The sequence below is a fragment of the Talaromyces stipitatus genome, genomic scaffold, assembly GCF_000003125.1.
Source record: "Talaromyces stipitatus ATCC 10500 scf_1105507295555 genomic scaffold, whole genome shotgun sequence".
Taxonomy (NCBI): Eukaryota; Fungi; Ascomycota; class Eurotiomycetes; order Eurotiales; family Trichocomaceae; genus Talaromyces; species Talaromyces stipitatus.
In genome coordinates this window covers 3,730,185-3,748,350 of record NW_002990116.1, presented here as the reverse complement: position 1 = coordinate 3,748,350, position 18,166 = coordinate 3,730,185, and the positions used below count along the sequence as shown (strand labels likewise).

Genomic DNA, 18,166 nt, shown 5'->3' with positions numbered 1-18,166 from the left:
TAAATAATTTATTTGCCTGATCATTCCTGTACAATCAAGAAGAATTTCATCCATATCGAGATCAGTCAAAAATGCAGTGACATGTGGTGACTGTCTCTATGTTCTTGCTGAAGGCAACGAATATGTTGATGCCATTGGCTTCACCGGAAGACAACGGATCCAACAGCAAGAGAAACCACGGCTTAATTGAAACCTTCGAGGATATTGGTGAATGTTAAAAAGGATCCAGCTCGACGTGTGGTGCAGCAGCAGCTCATCGCACAGTGGCCTCCTTCCTGCTTCCTCGACACCTTCCTCTACTGTATCAGAAGGGACAACATCTGTCAATTCTGTTCTTCCTCGTTTATCTCCATAAACATATTTAGTCCTGTATCAGGCCCCTACTCCTTACAAGTATTCATTCTTCTATCAGTTCTTAGACGCCCATAGACAGTCTGTCTGGGTATCGCATGTACGGAAGGATTCATTTCCTACTTCGGGTTTCGTTCCCTTCAGTGCGGCTTAGGTACTGTCTACTGCTACTCTCAAATTTTACTCTCAAAGTTCCTGCTAACATACCGACTTGCTTAGAGAGTACTGGTCCATCCTTCAGCTTGTGTCTCTTCAGAAGTGGATGTTACTTTACCTTCTCCTCGATCAGAACATTCAGTAAGAACCCCTATCTGCCGTCACTACCAACATTCAAGCTGACTAGAAGCATTCAAGAAGACGCTGGACACTGTATAAATCATTCGCAATGGCCACAATAAGCAAGGTATACGGTCAGTCTCACGCACACGAGTTACTGAAAAGGCACAATTGGGCAAGCCGGAATCCCGGGGTTATTCTCGTGTTCTGTATCGTCTTCATCGTTACGTTGGGGCTATTTTCATTGGTTCTCTATCGGAGAATGCTACGCAGAAAAGCTGAGAAGCAAGCTTTTACGGGATAAGGAACGACAATGGTATCCTGCATGCGACTGTTTGAAGCTTTATATCCAAGTGGCGTACTCTGCAGTGTGGCCTCGTCGCGACGAATTGGTAGTTTATCGACCAGAAACGTGGACAAAGCTTTGTTGTCCACTGCATCGTCATTGCTTAGGATCTATGTTGCCCGTTTTTTGTTACCGTTCAACTGAATGTCGTGATGAATGACAGTGTTATCTTTAGGGTAATGGGTGTTTGACCTCTTGGAGGTATAGCCGGTCTACCGATAATGTATAATCATTCTCATCGTTAGCTTGGGCTTGATTGCAATAAGACCTCGGGACGAGACAAATAGCTCATTTCATCAGCAAGATATTGGCATCGTAGCTACAACTTACAACGAATTGGTATGAGACTTTAAAAATGAATATTAAAGTAACTGTTATTGATTTGGTCATAAACTGTCATTCATCGGATCTTCATATGCTCCAACGAAGCCTAAATAAATACATGGTATACAATTAAATAGATATAAGAAACAAGCCATAATGAAGGTATAATCACCAATTCTTAGCATCACCGGCGCCGCCTGAATTCCGAGATGGATGAAACGGAGCAGGTTCACTGGTAACTTCAATCGTCGTCTTTTGGTAAACCTTGCCCAGTTCAGCGAGCTCGACGTCTTTTTGGACTATATTATCAGTTGATGTGTTATTGTCGCCATCATGAGAATCTGATGAGTATATCGTTTCGTGGTCAGGATTACCTCGCCCACGGCGAAATGCTCCCTCGCCCGAATTATCGACATGGCTCGTGATGGTTGTAGTTATTGTGGTTAAGCCATTCCCTTTACTCGGCATTAAGCGACTAAGTCCCTTGCTGGATTTGCTCTGGCTATGACTGCCCATATTATTATACTCACGGTGCTCGCTGGCATCGGAGTAGATAATCAAGTTTCGACGTGTGAGCGTGTAGAGCAGGACATCAACGAATCCCGAACTTGTAATCATGGCTCCGGCAACGCAAAAGTATGCCAGGCTAGGCGTCTTGCCCTGCGCTGTCGACATGCGCCCGGCCGCGAGAGGAAGCGATAAAACGACGTATGCGAGTGGATAGATAACCATGTAGCTGACAACGCGACGAAGACGTTTTAGACTTTCCATTTGGCTACCGGCAAGAATCGATGAATTTGCCATTTGTCGGCGGAGGTGGAAGAACATGACTGCGTAGAGAACGACGGTGCCAAATTCGGCCACGAAAATCCAGATATAATGGGTGTAAAGGCGATAGTTTTCGTATCGGGAGTCGATCCAGCACTGGAAAATCTGCTGTTAGCCAATACGTAATGCTAATCTATAGGAAAAGGAGAGACTTACCCATGCACCCGAGGGGATCATCACATCGATCCCTTTCGACGCCATCGGTATAATGACCAGAATGGCCAAGAAAACCCACACTCCCACGACGCCAATAGTGAACCATATATGATTCACCAACTTCCCCGAAGTGACAAGCAAGAAGGTATGAGCAGCAATGACCAAGACGAATAGACCGCTTCCGGGATCGCCGGCTTGCACTAGAATTCCTTGTAGTATGCAAGCTGCTGTGCCTGCTTTGATAGCATTATCAGAGACATAGCGGATGCACAGTACGAACGACAGCGACTGTATGAAATCTGCCAGAATCAAGTTGTAAATGAGGACAATGTATTGATTGGTGGTGAGGTTTCTTTTGTAGTATTTGTGCCAGAAAATGAAGCGATAGGTGATGAAGCAGAGGAGACCAAATGTTGCCAGCAATGATATCATTGCGAGCACTGAGATGGCAATGAGGCCACTATGAAGCACTGGGGATATAGGATCAATATCCTTGGGGCTGCTCGGTGCGGAGGCGGATCTTCCCCGGAGCAGTACGTCGACTACCGCATGAGGATCTGCCGTCCTCAGTCCCCTGGAGATGAGGTTCATCATTGCTATCGTGTAGTCGGTTTGTTCTGACGATTATCGTTCGTTATTCCTATACATTGGGATCGCACCGGCAAGTAAACAAATGCAGATGCGCCTTCGATATTCAGGCTGATACGGTCAAACCTTTCCAGGTTGACGTAGGCTTAGGGCACAAGGACCATGTACCGAAAACTAAAGCGTAGAAAAAAGACGAGGCCAGAAAACGTTTCTTTATACAGCAGATGTCAGTTCAATGCATGTCAAAATAATGCCTCAGACTGGCATAATTTTTCCGGGGAATGCCTTTTAGCCACAGAAAGAGGGGTCGCCCTTTAAACTAGACGCAGAATTCTGCCAGCAGCGAGAGTGTAAATTTGATAGTCCACTGACAAGGTTCAAAATTTGCCAGTCTAGATTGACAAGATCAGCGTACTAGCAGAAAAAGCAGGGACTAGTTTACTGCATTTCATTTTTATGTAATGTACTTGCCTTTCGAAGCCCTAAATCCCGTGCTCTGGGTACGCCACCACTTTTTGAGATTGGGTAATGACTTAAAAGTATCAGGCAAAGTGTAAGTGCCACTTTTTGCTTCAGATAGAGCCATTTGCTTACTACGTAGTACTGCTCAAGTACCGCAACAGGCAGCTACTGGTAAATGCCGTGCTCGTGCGCACTTTATAAAGTGGGAATGCACGTGCGAGGCTTATGTTGAGTTTGCCTACCATTAAATCCGATGCTGGGATCGTATGCTATTATACTCTGTTCATGTTCTGCTCGTGAACCATATTATCGCATTTCGTATATACGTACTAGATCACCGGCTAATCTGTGCAATATGCCTAAGCAAATGTCCAAGCCAGCTATGAAACGACACCGACAAACAACACGGATGGAATCCGGAAGAGTCAGTGGTGCCTTGGAGCATGGGTACGGATTGAACGGAGCATGTAGATTAATAATAGACCTCTATTATGTCTCGCATAATTGGACGTCAGACTTCAGCCCTGGTAAAAAATCAAACAGGACGCGAATGATAGCCCAGGGGAACGAGCCACTACCAACAAATTAGTAGATATCCACCAATAGGATACGGCATACGTAAAAAGCAAAGACAGAATCCGGGGTCAACATTACCAATCGTCGATATGGCTGGTTGGGCGCATTAACTAGGGTAATTTAGTGCGTGAATGAACGGCGTTGCTCTAGCAGTTTTGAGAAAGCCAAGCCTAACGGGGATCCATTTTAATTGATTTTCCAGGGGATGTCAAGGACGCGAGGCCTCGAGGACCACCGTGAAGCGGAGTTTACAGTGGGGATGTCTGACCCAGAACCCGAACCGATTTGACATCAATGACCACATTCGGCCAGTCGTCGACCCGTTGACAAGTGTTCTGTGAAGCCTAGTGAAACTAAGCATCAGTAAGAATGAGGATGATCAATGGAGATCAGGGAAACGGGCTTCATCCCTGTTCTGTTAGGCAGTGTTAGCTAGTTCAGGTACGTGTGTAGGTACGTGTGCAGTAGTGGCTCGTGTTCTCAGCTTGATACGGCGCTCAGACTGTTCAGCTTGAACGAAAAGGGACATTTTGCCGGTGGCCAGAGCAGCGTGGTCCCTAGCTCTCTCCTTGGTACCAGTCTCAATGATTTCGCGAGTAATGAAAACTCTGTTGGAAGAACGTAGAGGCTTCCACTCTGACCGTTGAGGCAGATTAAGTTGTGATAAGTTATAACAGAGTTTTCTGATAAGTAGAACTTCATCAAAGGCAGAGCCCGGACGCTAAACTGTTCCCAGCCAGTACAATGAGTTTAGATAATCTCTAATATTCATGCTTAAGGTTTGCTTGATTCCTAAAATTCCACCGAGAATACAATTAGGGAGACGCGGATTGTGTGCGGTCGCTCCGGCAGATTTTTACGTCGATCTTTCGCTGAGGGTTTCGACTATTGGGATCTAAGTGCCCACTGAGTCACAGTAGACGCACCCAGTGTATCGCAAAGACAGGAAATCGTCTCCAGCTGTCGCCAATTCTTGTCACATAGTCAAAAGGCACTACATCCGTTCGGGAAATTCTTGCCTAGAGGCTAGTTGTGGTGGCAAGCACCATATTCAGAAAAGTTGGCCACGTTTTACTCGAGCCTCAATTCTCTCGGCAATAATAAGAGACCCAAGAATCATATTATCCCGACTCTGCAATTTCTGGCGTTTGAAATCCTTGGCATAACGTTCCAGATGTATGAATGGACGGACAGTCTAGCCGAGGCTCTATATCAAAATCGCGACATCAAAAAAAGTACTCTTCCCATTGCCCGACAGCCTAGGCATCTTTGGAAAAAGGAGACACCCCGTGTTTCTCTGCTTCTGCAAAGTACTGCTTCAAGATAGCTCGGCTCTGCCCCTTGGGTCCTCCAAATATTTTCAACACTTTATCCTTTGTCATCGGTTGTCCACTCTGTATTTGACGAGCCCAGACGTCCAGCATCCGATCCAATTCTCTCCATGTGTGTTCCTCCGATTGACATACCCCCGTCATAGTCAACGGCGGTCCGAAGGACGTCCCGTCATCTCTTTTGACGACTGCATAGTAGGTTTCCCAATCATCAGATTCAATATCAATATCATAGTCACCGGGGCCCCATATAATACGACAGTTGGATTGGATGCGTTCGGCGGACATGATTTTGTAGTTTTCAAGCGTTCTAATACGGTGATAGAATCAACTCGGATCGAAATCTCGTTGAGTGGTGACGAATGCGTTGATGCTGGCGGAGACAAATTAGGTAGGTTCCTAGGACTTTCACATCTTCTTTGAAAGAAAACAAATGTATTTGTGCTATTTATTGTCCGACACCAGGGTGAACTTGGTCAAACATCCAAACTCAGCCTTGCTGCACACTTACCAAGGATATGCGACACCGCTGTTTATAGCTGCATGATTGGAGGCATGCAGCTGGTTATCAAAAGAAAGAAGAGTTTTCTGGCATCCATGCATGCATTATCAGTCACTTATGGGCATCTGTATAAATGACCAAGAGAGTACTTAGATATGGATAATTCAACATGACCATAGATGCTACCTAGGTACTCACCGACACTGGCATTTTCCCCCTATATCAGTGCACAATTGTCGATCCTTAAGGTTTCAAGGTCGTGACCGATTACCCTACCTACCTCCCTAGATAAGTAGGTAATATAGATTCGAAATTTATGACTATTCAAAAGCAACTTGGAACATTGCGACGCGCGGTTACCTTACTAAAGTCACGCCGGCGGCCAAGAGATATAGGTATTCTTCAACACTGAACCTTTGACCACGACCGTTGAGTTGAATAGCGGTGCAACTTCATAATAGAATATTTTCGGCCCTGAATATTTATAAGCGGGGAGTCTGTTGTTACCATTCGATGTTGAACGTCGGTTAAATGAAGATTGACGTCCTCGAATGATAATGATCCACGTTAGCCAAATACATCAATTCTAAGCGAGAGCGAGGCTGCGTGTACACCGAAATGTCGTATGTGGGAGCAGGTGACTGGGAATCCATCAGGAGATTCATGGTGCAGCGGGAAAAAATGCCACCGTGCAAAGGGGCTGCAGGACATACAGAACCCGACGGCTCACGAAGGTACACATTGCTGGATGATTCGGTTGTAAGCAACATGGCAATTTTTGAAATACGCTATAAGGATTTGATTGCATGGAACAATCTTAAGAAATTCTTCATTGTGTCACCGTCTGTGATGCTGCTGTGCCGTTGATTAGGGATGGATTCAAGTTAAACGCAAATTCCGCCCAGCTGGACGATGATTGGAAAGAACTCCTACTTTTTTATTCAAAGACGCATGGACCTACTGTCGTGCCAGGAAATGAGGAAGCTGGAGGCTGGCAGAACCGATTGGTACTCATCAATTGCCCGTCCCAAGGTTGTTGGTATGCGGTGCATGTTATTTGGATATGTTTGGGCCGGATCATGGCGACCTTTGGAACTCGTTATCTCTTACAAGTGAGCAAGAGGAATCACGTCTGGACTGTACCATGTCGACGATGCCTATTCAGATAGCATGGAGACAGATACACAGGGCTACTAAGAGTTCGAAGCCACGCTAAGATGATCCTGGATAATCCACGCTGCGATCTGGAGGGAATCACGTATGTTATATGGTACACTCCACGAACCTATCATGGTAGTGATTTTGCGATTTGTGGGAGGTGCCTTACTGCTTTCATGATTCCGCCAGGATTTCGGTTTTAATTCCGGGAAATATCGCCTCAAGAAGATGGTAGCGCATACATATGTGACTTTAACCCCATGAAGCCGCGGTTCTTGACCTATATGGTCAAATACAATAAGGCCGTTGCACGAAAAGATCTGGAAGTTTTGTCGAGATTCGTGTCCTGGTACGCTTCGCTGCCAGACTACCCTAATAGCACAGGTTATTCGAATCGAAAATGATACGAGACCAAAGACTTCACTGTCTGCGAGCAATGCTATGAAGAATTTGTCAAACCTACGAGCCTGGCCAGTCGCTTGGAATGCGATATCGTAGCTGGAGAGATGCGATATCATCTGTATTCCTCGAGGATGCGAAGGCTTTAGTTGCAAGCCTGCGAAGAAAATAATCTAGAGGCTTTCGAGGGTATTGCTCGACAGTGTATGGAGATGATCGTATATGCCCAAAACGAAATCTTGCAGGTCCGCATGAGACAGTTGAGTCTTCTAAAGGAGCAGCATGGGTTGTTCATGTCTTCGATCCATAACCAAGGCCTTGAAGGTCTCTCTCTCGCCGTAGGACAGAGCTCAACATACGAATATGACTACTCGCAGGTTGGATGGGGATATGCCACGAGATATGGGGCTGAAGCTGCGACGCAGTTTCAGCCAGCGTTAGCTATGAATCCTGTTCGACCAGGAGATACTGTGGAGATGACCCGCCTTGACGCGATGTGGACAAAGGTGGAGTGAGAGGTGCTTCCCCTTTTTCAATTCAGCAATCGAGACTTCCCAGGGTAGTCGATCCGTGCCGTTTTCCTGTCAGCCATATTCATCTAAAGCGATTTAACGCGCCACAATGTCCAGATTCGGAACTAGAAAGTCAATTGACCAAGAAAGAAGCATCTCATGTGGAGGAGAAATCTTACACTTCCTGATGCCATATGTGTTTTTAACGTTCTGCATTCAGCTGTAAGATCAATATCATGAGACTCTGGGAAAGACTTAGCGTTGGATTGGAGCCCAATGGCCCTGCATTCGAAGAAGAATCCGTTATATGCATAGTTGGATACAAGTGTGCACTAGTTCAGTCTTAGAACAGCTCAATTCGTCAACTCGCAGTCTTCCTCACTCTTTGCACCTCCACAGTCTGCCACGGCGTCCTTCCAGCCAATTCACCGGACTCAAACTGCAACTCAAAAGCAATTTTATACACACCCGGAACATAAAAAACCACATTCTTGACCTCCACGATCCCCGTTTTCAAAGTTGAAGACCTCATCAACATACTCCCATTGTATAATTGTTTCTTCCTCCCATCGTGGCCTAGGGTACTTGACAAATCCTCCTTGAACCTAACCCATTTATTCATATGGCTCCGCGTAATCTCTCTAAACCCTTCCGAGTCGACTATACCTGATAACCCAATGGCTTCAAAAACCATATTTTGGCACTGACAATTTGCGCCGTAGTGAACTTTGGCCGCGAATCTTGTCACGGATACTCTCGAGTGTTTGTTGACTGGTAATGTTGCGGATGAGTGTCGGGGAACGGTGAGGCGGATGGGAAGACTGGTGTGGACTTCTCCGAGATGAAGCTTTAGAATGCCATTATCCTTTCGAGAGGGGGTCACGAAGGTTATTTCGTATGGATTTGGGTCGGATAACATTGGTAGTCGTTTGTGTGTCTCTCCGTATTGTAGAACGAGGTTTGTCACTCGGGTTATACTAGTATCTGATGATGTGTCGATATATCCCGCTCATTTCGAACACCTGAGCTTTCTAATTGAACATAACCCGCGAGAGGGGAAGTAATATGGAGTAGCATAAACCCATACCCAAGCTCAGTGTGATTCAAGCTTACTTAAACAACAATTACAAATACGACTCGAGGACTCGAGATCACGTAACATGTCTGTGTCTAACCTGGAAAAAGAAAGCAGAAAAAAAAAAAGCTGGGGAAGTACAAGGGTAGGAAAAAGAAATCAGCATTTCCGTGTCAGCGTCTCGCGAATTGACTGGATGAGGAGTTGCGAGGGCGTCAGGTGCTGGACACGTCGATGACACACTCCTTGCATGGTATTGTTAATAATTAGGAATTATTAGTTGTAAGGTGAATCAGTTGATTTAGCTGATCGTACACCTTAGGGTAAGAATTCCAATTGTAAATGTTTTAGATCGCCATTGACGTATATGGCCGTGGATTGAGAGCAAAAGAAGGAAAAAAATTGCCGATTGGACATCAATACGAAGATACTCCGTGGAAAGGAAAGTGTACGAATTCTGATTGACGGGACAGACTGATAAATCATGTTAATCAGGGTTACGAAACCATGAAGGAGGTAGGTATTCACTATGAACCAGAACCCTTTTAATGCAGAGGCCCAACTGTCTTTTCAAATGCACAACATAGCAAGAAAGACCAAAAACGTAATAGCATGGATATAATCTGATGATCTTGGTATCATCACTCATTTGAATGCATAACGTATCGCTGTCATTATCATGATGGACTGGTTCCGAGATCATAAACAAAAAGCCGAGAACTACCTGCGTCGCATCCGCCGCGCGTCATAATCATCTTCTTCCTCATCCTCCTCTTCCACAGGCGCGGGAGTACGTCGCTCATTTCGCCGTTTTGGACGACGACGTCGATTCGAACTGATATTACTTGCCGAGTCATCGGGGGCAAGGGACATGTCATCGTCTATTCCGTCGTCTTCGTCCAGAGCATTCTCCCAAAGGCTTCCCGCCATGGATGCGGGGGTGCCTAATCGGGCGTCAAGATTTGTAGAAGAACCTCGACGGGCTTGATTAGCAACCGACAATCCGGCTCCTCGTTCACGTAGTGCACGTCGGACAGCTTCGGCTTTGCAGTGTAGTGCTTCGAATGCATCCTCGAGCGCTTCCATGCTCTGAAATATATCTTTCTCAATCTCGGCCAGCACCGCAATTTCCATGTCTTCATCTAGTCCAATTGGTGCGCCATATGAGGCAGAAATGGTCGAACCGTACGGCTGGCTCATGGGCCGATGAATTGGATCCATTTGGAAAGGTGTCGGTCCCCGTGACGAGGGTATGACAAAAGGAGTCCCCGCGCGGCTGGCAGATAGTGCTGGATTGAAAGTGTCCTCAGCGCCACTTCGCAAAAAGCCATCAAACCGTCCAGAGATGAGAATCTCCCACTCATCATCACTTATTGCTGCTAGGGTCGCAAGAACATTATGAATAAGCGGGTTCTTCAACATGTAGAGAGCTGTCTCGGAATCTCGTGCGGGAGCGGCTAGACGATACAAGCGCTGTATAGCCAATGAAGAAGCAATCAAAGGTTCCGGACGGGGACGCGGAGCAGGTGTTGCGCTTCTCGGTACTGGGGTCGACGATTTGATCCCTAGTAGTGTACAAAAGATATCCCTCTGTTCTGTATCTAAATATGTCATCATTGCAAATGCAAGCGTCTCATCATCTACTTCTTCTGGCGCGTTCGAATCTGTTTGTCCAAGTAGCCATTTGTCAACTGCCTGTTTCGTCTTTCGGGACTGCCGGACGTAGTGATCACGATATTCCTCTGGCACGTCAATATCCAACTTCTGCATGGGGATATGCTCTTCACCGGGAGCAATCTGATCTTGTGTAGGTGCAGGCATATGGAATGGAGGCCAGCTAGGTAGCTCGCGTCGGCCGGAGACCAGCTCCAAAACCTCGCCCCAACTGACACCCGTAGTCATCTCATCAGACTCTTGGCCATCACACATCACGCATTGGCAAGTCTCGGACGATATGTCTCTTGCAAAAACAGCTTCCAACCGGTCCAGTAATCGCCGAGCTACAGATCGATAACCTGTAGCTACAGCAAGAGATCCATTCTTTGACAAGACCTTATTATAATCGTCTAGTAATCGATGATAGGGCTCAAATGCTTGAACAATAGCATTTTGCTGATGAGGAAGGTGGTCGGGTGCATTCGGTGGCAGTCCAGCCCCGAGAAGGTGTTTAGGTACTGGATATCGCAACCCGCCGTTTTGTAGCAGGTAATCTACTCGGGGTGGTGCGACAGGCATCTGTGGAGGTGGTGGAGGCGGTGGAGGAAGCGAAGACGAAGATTGGTCATGGTTCCCATTGACCACTGACTCTTCCTCTTCAATGAACACTTCAATCGGAGGTGAATGCTTTCGTGCGCGGTTCTGTGGTGAATGGGTTTTTGGTCGCAGCGGGACTTGGGCTTGGTTCGGGGCAATTGATGTCGCATCAGAGTCGGTCGTATATTGAGAAATATTGTCGGTGCTGTGAACGATTGAATGTGTCGCTGATCTAGAGCTATGACTTGCGGCACGCTTGGGCAGATCGGAGCTCTGCGACGTTGACTTTGATGTCCTGTGACTAGATGTACGGTGAGGTGTAGGTGAATCTCGAAGCCGGACCTTGATCGGGGTGCTTGATCGAGGAGACTTTGTGCTCACTCGCGAACCATCTTCGGGATTTCGTCCTAGGCTAGATGTTGACTGTGTTGGATCTTTGCGGCTTTTCACTTTGGTGTCTCTCTCTTTATCCTTATGTTTGCTGCCAATCGAGCTCCCGACTCTTGAGGATCGTTGATCAGCAGTGAGCGGTGGACTCGGTGGTGTTCCATGCCGGTGTCCATTTCGAGATGTAGTCGCACGATTTTCATGGTGGTCGACGTCCGTAGGATCTGGCGTAGGAATCTCTGCCTGCCGTGGAGAATCGGGTTTACCCCATAACGCCACCTTGCTATGCGCTTTATTCAAGGCCGGATATGGAAGACTTGCTCTCGAATCGAGAAATGAGGTGGCAGCCGAATCTGCATTGCTATCAATCTCCGGCATGGACGATCTGCGTGTTCGAGTATGAGAGCTCGATGTGGACGAAGTCATGGTGGAGTCGCGGTCCCTGGTTGATGTGCCAGTTCGTTTTCCATGGGACGGACGGGAGTACCGACGCTTCTCTTTATCCTTCTCCACAGCATCTCTCTCTCGGTCTTTAGTCTTGGGAGACTTCGCCATTATTTTGCCTTTGTCTAGATCTCGGTCACTAAGTATGTTTCGCAGCTTCGACGACATGGCTCAGACGTAGGAGGCCTAAAAAGGGCTTTGACTAATAAGCGGGAGTCACAAGCGAATCGCTTGTTACCTCGTCTAACAAATCAGCGGGCCTTCGGACGACGTGTTTGGACATGGAAGCGCGCGGGGCACTTACTACTGTGATAGGGCAGCTATACTGCGTCAACCCGGTCAAGAGGAAACCCAGCTCAAAAAGTTACCGTGATGTTGGCCAACACAGAGAAGCGGGGCCTGGTCGACCAACTCTTGCGAAGCCGTCCAGTTAGAGATCATGATGCGGCCTGAAGCCAGCGTCGCAACGGTTGTAGGAAGCCCAACGCACTTTGCCTCAGGACCGATGTGGGTTTCTGGCGTAATGTGATGTGACGTGGGCAGGGAGTATTTCAGCTAGGCCGTGAGGATTTATTGAAGGGCGGGGTGCAGAATCGAATCGGCGGTCTTGAATAATGCTATTGTCCCTTTCTATGTAGCAAGGGTACGTATAGGTTGCTTTGTATGGGGGATTTGGGCGGAAACGACATTAAAAGGTACAGGATACAGATTTAGCAGCTTTCACAAAGAGAAGAGATGGAATCAGCATGGAGCAAGTCATAGACGAGGAATAGGCGCGCACTTATGTATGGCTTCACCGCCTGGCTGTCATTGGTGCCTGACTGATGCATTAGTGCCTCAGGCATTAACTTTGTCTTCATTCCACCGAGGGTTTTGAGTGTCAAGAAAATCAGTCTATCATTATAAAAATATGTCTATGTATATCTCTATATCAGCGATTTATATCTAAATAGCAAATCCCCCAGAACTCCGCTGTCTCGGCTCCCCAGCGGCCTCAAACGTGCCATTCGGCAACAACCGGACACATTGCGCTGAACTGGCACTTACCATCAGCTCAGTCACATTATGGCCTCGACTCTTCAAAAACCGTGCAATATCCTGGTCAAAATCAGGCTCTAATGCAACCACATTCGGAATCAATTGGTCGTGAAGGCGAGGTTCTAAAAGTGCTTGTAAAGGTGTCATCCCTCTGTCGATTAGGTTGATGACACTCTGGACCGTTGCGGTGATGATGCGACTGCCGCCAGCGGCGCCGGTGACGAAGTATAGTGATCCATCTGCGTTTTCTACGATTATTGGAGTGATGGATGATAGAGGGCGTTTCCCAGGTTGGATGTAGTTTGAAGGTGAAGGGGCGTAGCCGAACTGGTTTGATGAACCAGGTATGGAGAAATCTATAGGGGTGTATCAGCATAGTCCACATATGTGAAAGCGAAGAGACTAACCGTCCATTTCGTTATTCATGATAATTCCCGTCTCTGGGACCATGATCAGGTTACCGAAAAAGAGATTGATGGTCGTTGTCAAAGACAATGCGAGACCAGACCGATCCGCAGTTGAAACATGTGAGGTTCCCGGTCTATCCAGTTAGTTGTACCACTTTGACGTCGGTGACTGATACATACGTGTCTAGACTCTCAAGGCCGTCTGGATTATAAGCCGAAACATTCTGGGTATGAAAATCAGAAATCCGCCCACGGATTGCAGAGGCCACAGTATCATTCAGCATATCTTCTTCACGTTGATGTAAGTCTCGTAGAAATGACGGGTCACCAAAGCTCGTTCTCTATAGATGCGATCCATTAGCAAAACCAAGAACTTGCAGAAACAATAATATGTAGCCTACCTGGCCGTACGCAAATCTCATAGCTTCATCGAGTCGATGCGTACTCAGGTTCATAGTCTCCGGGTGAAAGAAATCACTATACCCCTCCACAATCTTCAATATACTCAAACCAACAGTCCCACTAGACGGCGCCGATGTGGTCGTAATCTTATAACCGCGATAATCAATCTCTTTAGTATCACGAATGAGAACTTCATAGCGTCGAAGATCATCCAACGTCATTGTCCCGTTCGCCTCCCTAGTGGCTCGAATGATCGCTTCAGCAATGGGGCCAATATAAAATGCATCGGGCCCTTCGGTTGCAATTTTCTCAAGAGTGTCGGCATAACGTTTTCGATATATCGTATCTCCGAGTCCTAATAACGTGCTGTTTGGCGCAAAGTCTAGAGCCCAGGATGGGTCAGTACTGAGAAAATCACCGTGGTCCCTTACACTGGCGTTGATGGCGCGAGACAAGTCTGTTGTGATGACGAAACCGTCTCGAGCGACTTTAATAGCGGGTTGGAGGATTGTAGACCACGGTAAAGTGCCGTACTTTGTGTGTATGTATTCCAAGCCACGAACCTCACCGGGTACGCCACTACAGTTATATCAGTATGTAGCCTGATCCAAAAATTGGTTCCAAATAGATAAACACACCTAGCCAGTCCACCGACCACGGATGCTTGCTTATTATCGTTGAACATATCCTGAAATGCTGCGGCGGGAGCAGTTTCCCGAAAATCGACATGTTCAAATGTGCCGTCAGGCGATCTGACAAGCACAAATCCTCCACCGCCGATTCCACTATGATACATACCTGAACTATATTAACTCAAATGCAATGTTGGAGAGTCGAGAGATTCTTACCGATTACACCAACACAGAAAACGGTTGCAACCATCTTGTCCAAGTCAGCAGACTCAAATCTCACTTCTCATAGGAATAAATTGCTTACAGCATCGGCAGCATTCCCTCCCATTTTCAACATATCGATTCCAGCTGCGCTACAGATCGAGCTTTCGCTCGAGACGGCTCCAAGGCTCGCATCTCCGTCTTGGTTCAGTGTATTTGACGTGGCCCTCCACGATTTAGGGAGAATATAAGTCCTCAACGTAGGAAAGAGGATAAACAAATACAAAACCGCTGCAGTGGCCGTGATGGCAATTTTGACAATGAGGATCACACGGCCTGACCGCCTTGAGTTCGGCTTGTGGTCCGAAGTGGGCGGTATCAGAAGCTGAATACACTGGTCAACTCATTCTCTATTCGGAGATCTCTGAGGGGGTAGTCTCACCTGCTTCTCAGAGTCTGAGACAGCGACATGGATAGGTGCCATTTTGAAATGGTCGATATATTTCTATCCCTGTTCGTCGGTCTCTCTCATCGATTGACAGGGATCAAAGATAACACCGTTCCACGCTGAAATACGAATATAACGCACAAACTCAAATCATACCAGAAAACCATACATATACGCAAGTTAGCAAAGATCAAAATTTCGAGAACCAGGACGAAATGAATAAAGGAAGAAGAGATGAAGATCTGAAGAATGATCCACGTGCCCACAAATCCTCGGGCTCTTATCGGCGCAGATAAGCTTCGGTATCTAATAGCGCTAGACCTTTTATGGTAGAGAGCCTAAATGTATTCCGCCAATCGGAGTGTGAATGTGAATCGAGATAGGTCTAACCATTTATAGAAGGCGCTTTTTAGAGCTACAAACCTTCAGGTTCTAGAGGTGAGAATTCGTTCTAAGCTATAGATGATGCATATATTCTGTCGGAAAAGTAGATTAGATTCAATCTATTCACTATCCATCGGTTTTATAGTGTGTTTGTGGTCTACTTGCACGTTGAACAGTACAGAATTGTAACGATAATCCATGGATCATTGATAGAGATATTTCAAAGAAACTGAAACTGTCATGTCCTAACAACATATACGTGTAATGATATCAGAGCCGTTAGAATAACATGCAGAAAGTCAATTGCATCGAATTCTAGTCAGACCACTATCCACCTTTCTCTTGCACTTCATTGACGTTGACGTTTTCCCACAAGAACACTAACAGCAGTGCTAATGGCAGAAACCCCAGCCCAGCGATACACGCATGCCGCATGAAATCGTCATAAGCTTGAATGATCGCGAGTCTGACTGTGCTGCCCATGGGATAACTCAGTTGCTTGTTGAGACTTCCGTAAATGATTTTGGCCATTGGCTTGGCATCAGCAGGGAGGTAGCGTTCCAATGCTTTGGGCATATAGTTGATGTATAAGGCTGTTGCAACTGCTCGTCCGGTAGCAGCACCTAGCCCTGTCAAGAGACTATATAACCCGAGTGGTAGTGGCACTTCTGAGCTTGGAACCACCGCCATGACCGCTATGGGTCCGCAAATTCCCATTGTTCCACCGGGGAATGATAGCATCAGCTGGTTCCCAATTATATGTGATAGCTTTTTACCTGACTTTCGGGTGACTATAGCCAGACCTGTTGCCAGGAGATTGAAAGTCGTGGCCGCAAGAGCCGGCGTTGTGTACTTGCCGTTGACGCGGATCGAGCTGCCCCCGTTAGAAAATATATAGTATAGAAAGATATGCAAGTGAACCTACACCCCGGTACACACTGCGAAGAAGCAGGAGCCAATAACGTAGAGGTTGTGCACATGCCCTGCCCGTGATACTGTAAGATTATGAACCACTTGAAGATATGAGAGGAAGTATGAATCTAAACAGCTAGCTTCAGGTCAGTGGGTATGCAATAATAGACATGGAAAATGCCTTACTAGAAGCTGGCAAACAGCGCTGCGGTTGAAGTGCATGCTCCGACTATAGTCTTATTGGCCAAGCCACCGAAAGGGACAACGCGAGTCTTATACTGGTGTCTCTCCCACATCACGATGATGGGCAGTAAGGAGACTCCAAAAGCTGACATGATCGATAGCTGAGGAGCTTTTGACGGATTTTGGGAGAAGACCCCTAAGCTAAGTGGCAATAGGAGCATTGAAGAAGATGCACCGACAAGAAAACTGCCGATAACTATGGACTTCATTAGTTGCTGACTTTTATTAAATGGATGTCAAATCGTACGATCATGCTCCATCAAAAGGTTCTTGATAATTCTCCATATTCTCCGCTGGGGATCGGGACTTGGGGATTCTTGAGATTTCCGAGGCATTTGCCTCAGCTTTCGAGTATCGTCAAAGAGCGTGACGGACAACGGCAATGAAAACAGTGGCAAGATAACTGCAAACCCTCCATATGCCCAGCGCCAGTTACCATGTTTCTGAAGCGATTGGGCTGCAACAGGACCGAGATATGCGTTGATGAGATGTGGGAAGTTGCTGACCGCAAAAAGCCAACCTCGATTTTTGATAGAGGTTAAGTCTGCTATACCTACACCGAGGATATATGAGATGGCATCATAACCAATCCAGCACAGAGTCTTTCCCCATCAGCGATGAAACCGTAGAAGTGGAACAGTGACAATTACCTGTGCGACCATGAACAATGTCACATTTTGAGCAACTGCCGCCAAAAGGAGCCCTAAAGACATTTAGCAGATTCCCCAACTCTTATTTGGTGATGACTTCATACCAAAAACCGTTGCAAGCACGACCACGACAAATAGCTCAACTCGCCCCCAAGTATTGCCTGCTTTAGACATGGGGATCTTGATCACTGCGCCGATGATAGTAGCAACAATGCTATTAGTAGTTGTAAGATGGTGCTTGCCAAAAGTGCTCATAGTGTGGACAATGAGATGATTGCTGATTTGTAGTTGAAGGGAGGTAAGACAATAGACAATAAATACTCTATATGGTGTAGCCGTCAGTAGTTGGTCCTACAGCACATAGAAGGGGAACAAACCCAACATACGACATAGTCAATCGGCCTCGACTCCATGTATTTGGGCTATTATTTGAGTTCTGATGTCCCTCCTCAGGTGGTTTCTCTTCCGGTCTACAGTTCCCACCATCAAGTTGATCCGGAGCAATTCCTGTGATCCCCGACTCTATCCTATCGTGAGCAGTATTCTGGGTTGTGCTGCCCGGATCAGCAGCTGAAGGCTCCGAAGCCTCTGGAATGCTGACTAGACTCTGACGATACCCGCGCATGGTGCATGAAGTTTGTAGGCGCCAAAAAAGCGAGTCAATCTGGAGTTATTATCGGTGCACAGCAAACGAAGTATCGGAGATCGAGAAACGCGGGCCGCGAGAAAAGAAGGACAAGATAATAGAGAGGGTTGTAAGCGAGTCTCCGCGCAGAGCTGCCACGATCTTCAGAGTGACTGGCGGACTGTATGTAATATTCTAAACATGGCCATAATAACGATGGAATTCAACCGCTCGAGGTCTTCAAAGATTGAGATGA

At 46.7% G+C, this 18,166-nt stretch overlaps 8 protein-coding genes across 8 annotated transcripts; 2 read left to right on the top strand and 6 right to left on the bottom strand.

Annotated features, from left to right (window-relative positions):
- Nucleotides 1-707: 707 nt before the first annotated feature.
- On the bottom strand, nt 708-3,278 carry TSTA_124740 (uncharacterized protein). The gene is made up of 2 exons (XM_002482702.1): nt 2,282-3,278; nt 708-2,221 (listed from the first exon to the last, which is right to left on the bottom strand). The coding sequence occupies exons 1-2, from the start codon at nt 2,873-2,875 to the stop codon at nt 1,466-1,468; spliced, it is 1,350 nt and encodes a 449-aa protein (XP_002482747.1). The 5' UTR covers nt 2,876-3,278; the 3' UTR covers nt 708-1,465.
- Nucleotides 3,279-4,325: 1,047 nt separating this feature from the next.
- TSTA_124730 (uncharacterized protein) lies at nt 4,326-5,526 on the bottom strand (the record flags this gene model as incomplete). Its single annotated transcript, XM_002482701.1, has 2 exons — nt 4,326-4,628; nt 5,194-5,526. 2 exons carry the CDS (start codon nt 5,524-5,526, stop codon nt 4,326-4,328), a joined length of 636 nt encoding a protein of 211 aa, XP_002482746.1.
- An 832-nt stretch (nt 5,527-6,358) lies between these two features.
- TSTA_124720 (uncharacterized protein) lies at nt 6,359-6,856 on the top strand (the record flags this gene model as incomplete). The annotated part of the gene is made up of 2 exons (XM_002482700.1): nt 6,359-6,582; nt 6,688-6,856. 2 exons carry the CDS (start codon nt 6,359-6,361, stop codon nt 6,854-6,856), a joined length of 393 nt encoding a protein of 130 aa, XP_002482745.1.
- Nucleotides 6,857-7,158: 302 nt separating this feature from the next.
- On the top strand, nt 7,159-7,812 carry TSTA_124710 (uncharacterized protein; the record flags this gene model as incomplete). The annotated part of the gene is made up of 2 exons (XM_002482699.1): nt 7,159-7,282; nt 7,475-7,812. The coding sequence occupies 2 exons, from the start codon at nt 7,159-7,161 to the stop codon at nt 7,810-7,812; spliced, it is 462 nt and encodes a 153-aa protein (XP_002482744.1).
- Nucleotides 7,813-8,100: 288 nt separating this feature from the next.
- On the bottom strand, nt 8,101-8,728 carry TSTA_124700 (uncharacterized protein; the record flags this gene model as incomplete). Its single annotated transcript, XM_002482698.1, has 2 exons — nt 8,101-8,469; nt 8,518-8,728. The coding sequence occupies 2 exons, from the start codon at nt 8,726-8,728 to the stop codon at nt 8,171-8,173; spliced, it is 510 nt and encodes a 169-aa protein (XP_002482743.1). The 3' UTR covers nt 8,101-8,170.
- Nucleotides 8,729-9,339: 611 nt separating this feature from the next.
- TSTA_124690 (uncharacterized protein) lies at nt 9,340-12,657 on the bottom strand (the record flags this gene model as incomplete). Its single annotated transcript, XM_002482697.1, has 4 exons — nt 9,340-12,107; nt 12,273-12,288; nt 12,337-12,523; nt 12,616-12,657. 4 exons carry the CDS (start codon nt 12,655-12,657, stop codon nt 9,605-9,607), a joined length of 2,748 nt encoding a protein of 915 aa, XP_002482742.1. The 3' UTR covers nt 9,340-9,604.
- A 256-nt stretch (nt 12,658-12,913) lies between these two features.
- TSTA_124680 (gamma-glutamyltranspeptidase) lies at nt 12,914-15,132 on the bottom strand (the record flags this gene model as incomplete). The annotated part of the gene is made up of 8 exons (XM_002482696.1): nt 12,914-13,362; nt 13,414-13,547; nt 13,594-13,754; nt 13,815-14,394; nt 14,454-14,613; nt 14,664-14,697; nt 14,752-15,033; nt 15,091-15,132. 8 exons carry the CDS (start codon nt 15,130-15,132, stop codon nt 12,914-12,916), a joined length of 1,842 nt encoding a protein of 613 aa, XP_002482741.1.
- A 533-nt stretch (nt 15,133-15,665) lies between these two features.
- TSTA_124670 (siderophore iron transporter, putative) lies at nt 15,666-18,070 on the bottom strand. Its single transcript, XM_002482695.1, has 7 exons — nt 17,663-18,070; nt 17,390-17,607; nt 17,286-17,338; nt 16,883-17,237; nt 16,579-16,831; nt 16,406-16,528; nt 15,666-16,354 (listed from the first exon to the last, which is right to left on the bottom strand). The coding sequence occupies exons 1-7, from the start codon at nt 17,908-17,910 to the stop codon at nt 15,808-15,810; spliced, it is 1,797 nt and encodes a 598-aa protein (XP_002482740.1). The 5' UTR covers nt 17,911-18,070; the 3' UTR covers nt 15,666-15,807.
- Nucleotides 18,071-18,166: the final 96 nt, after the last annotated feature.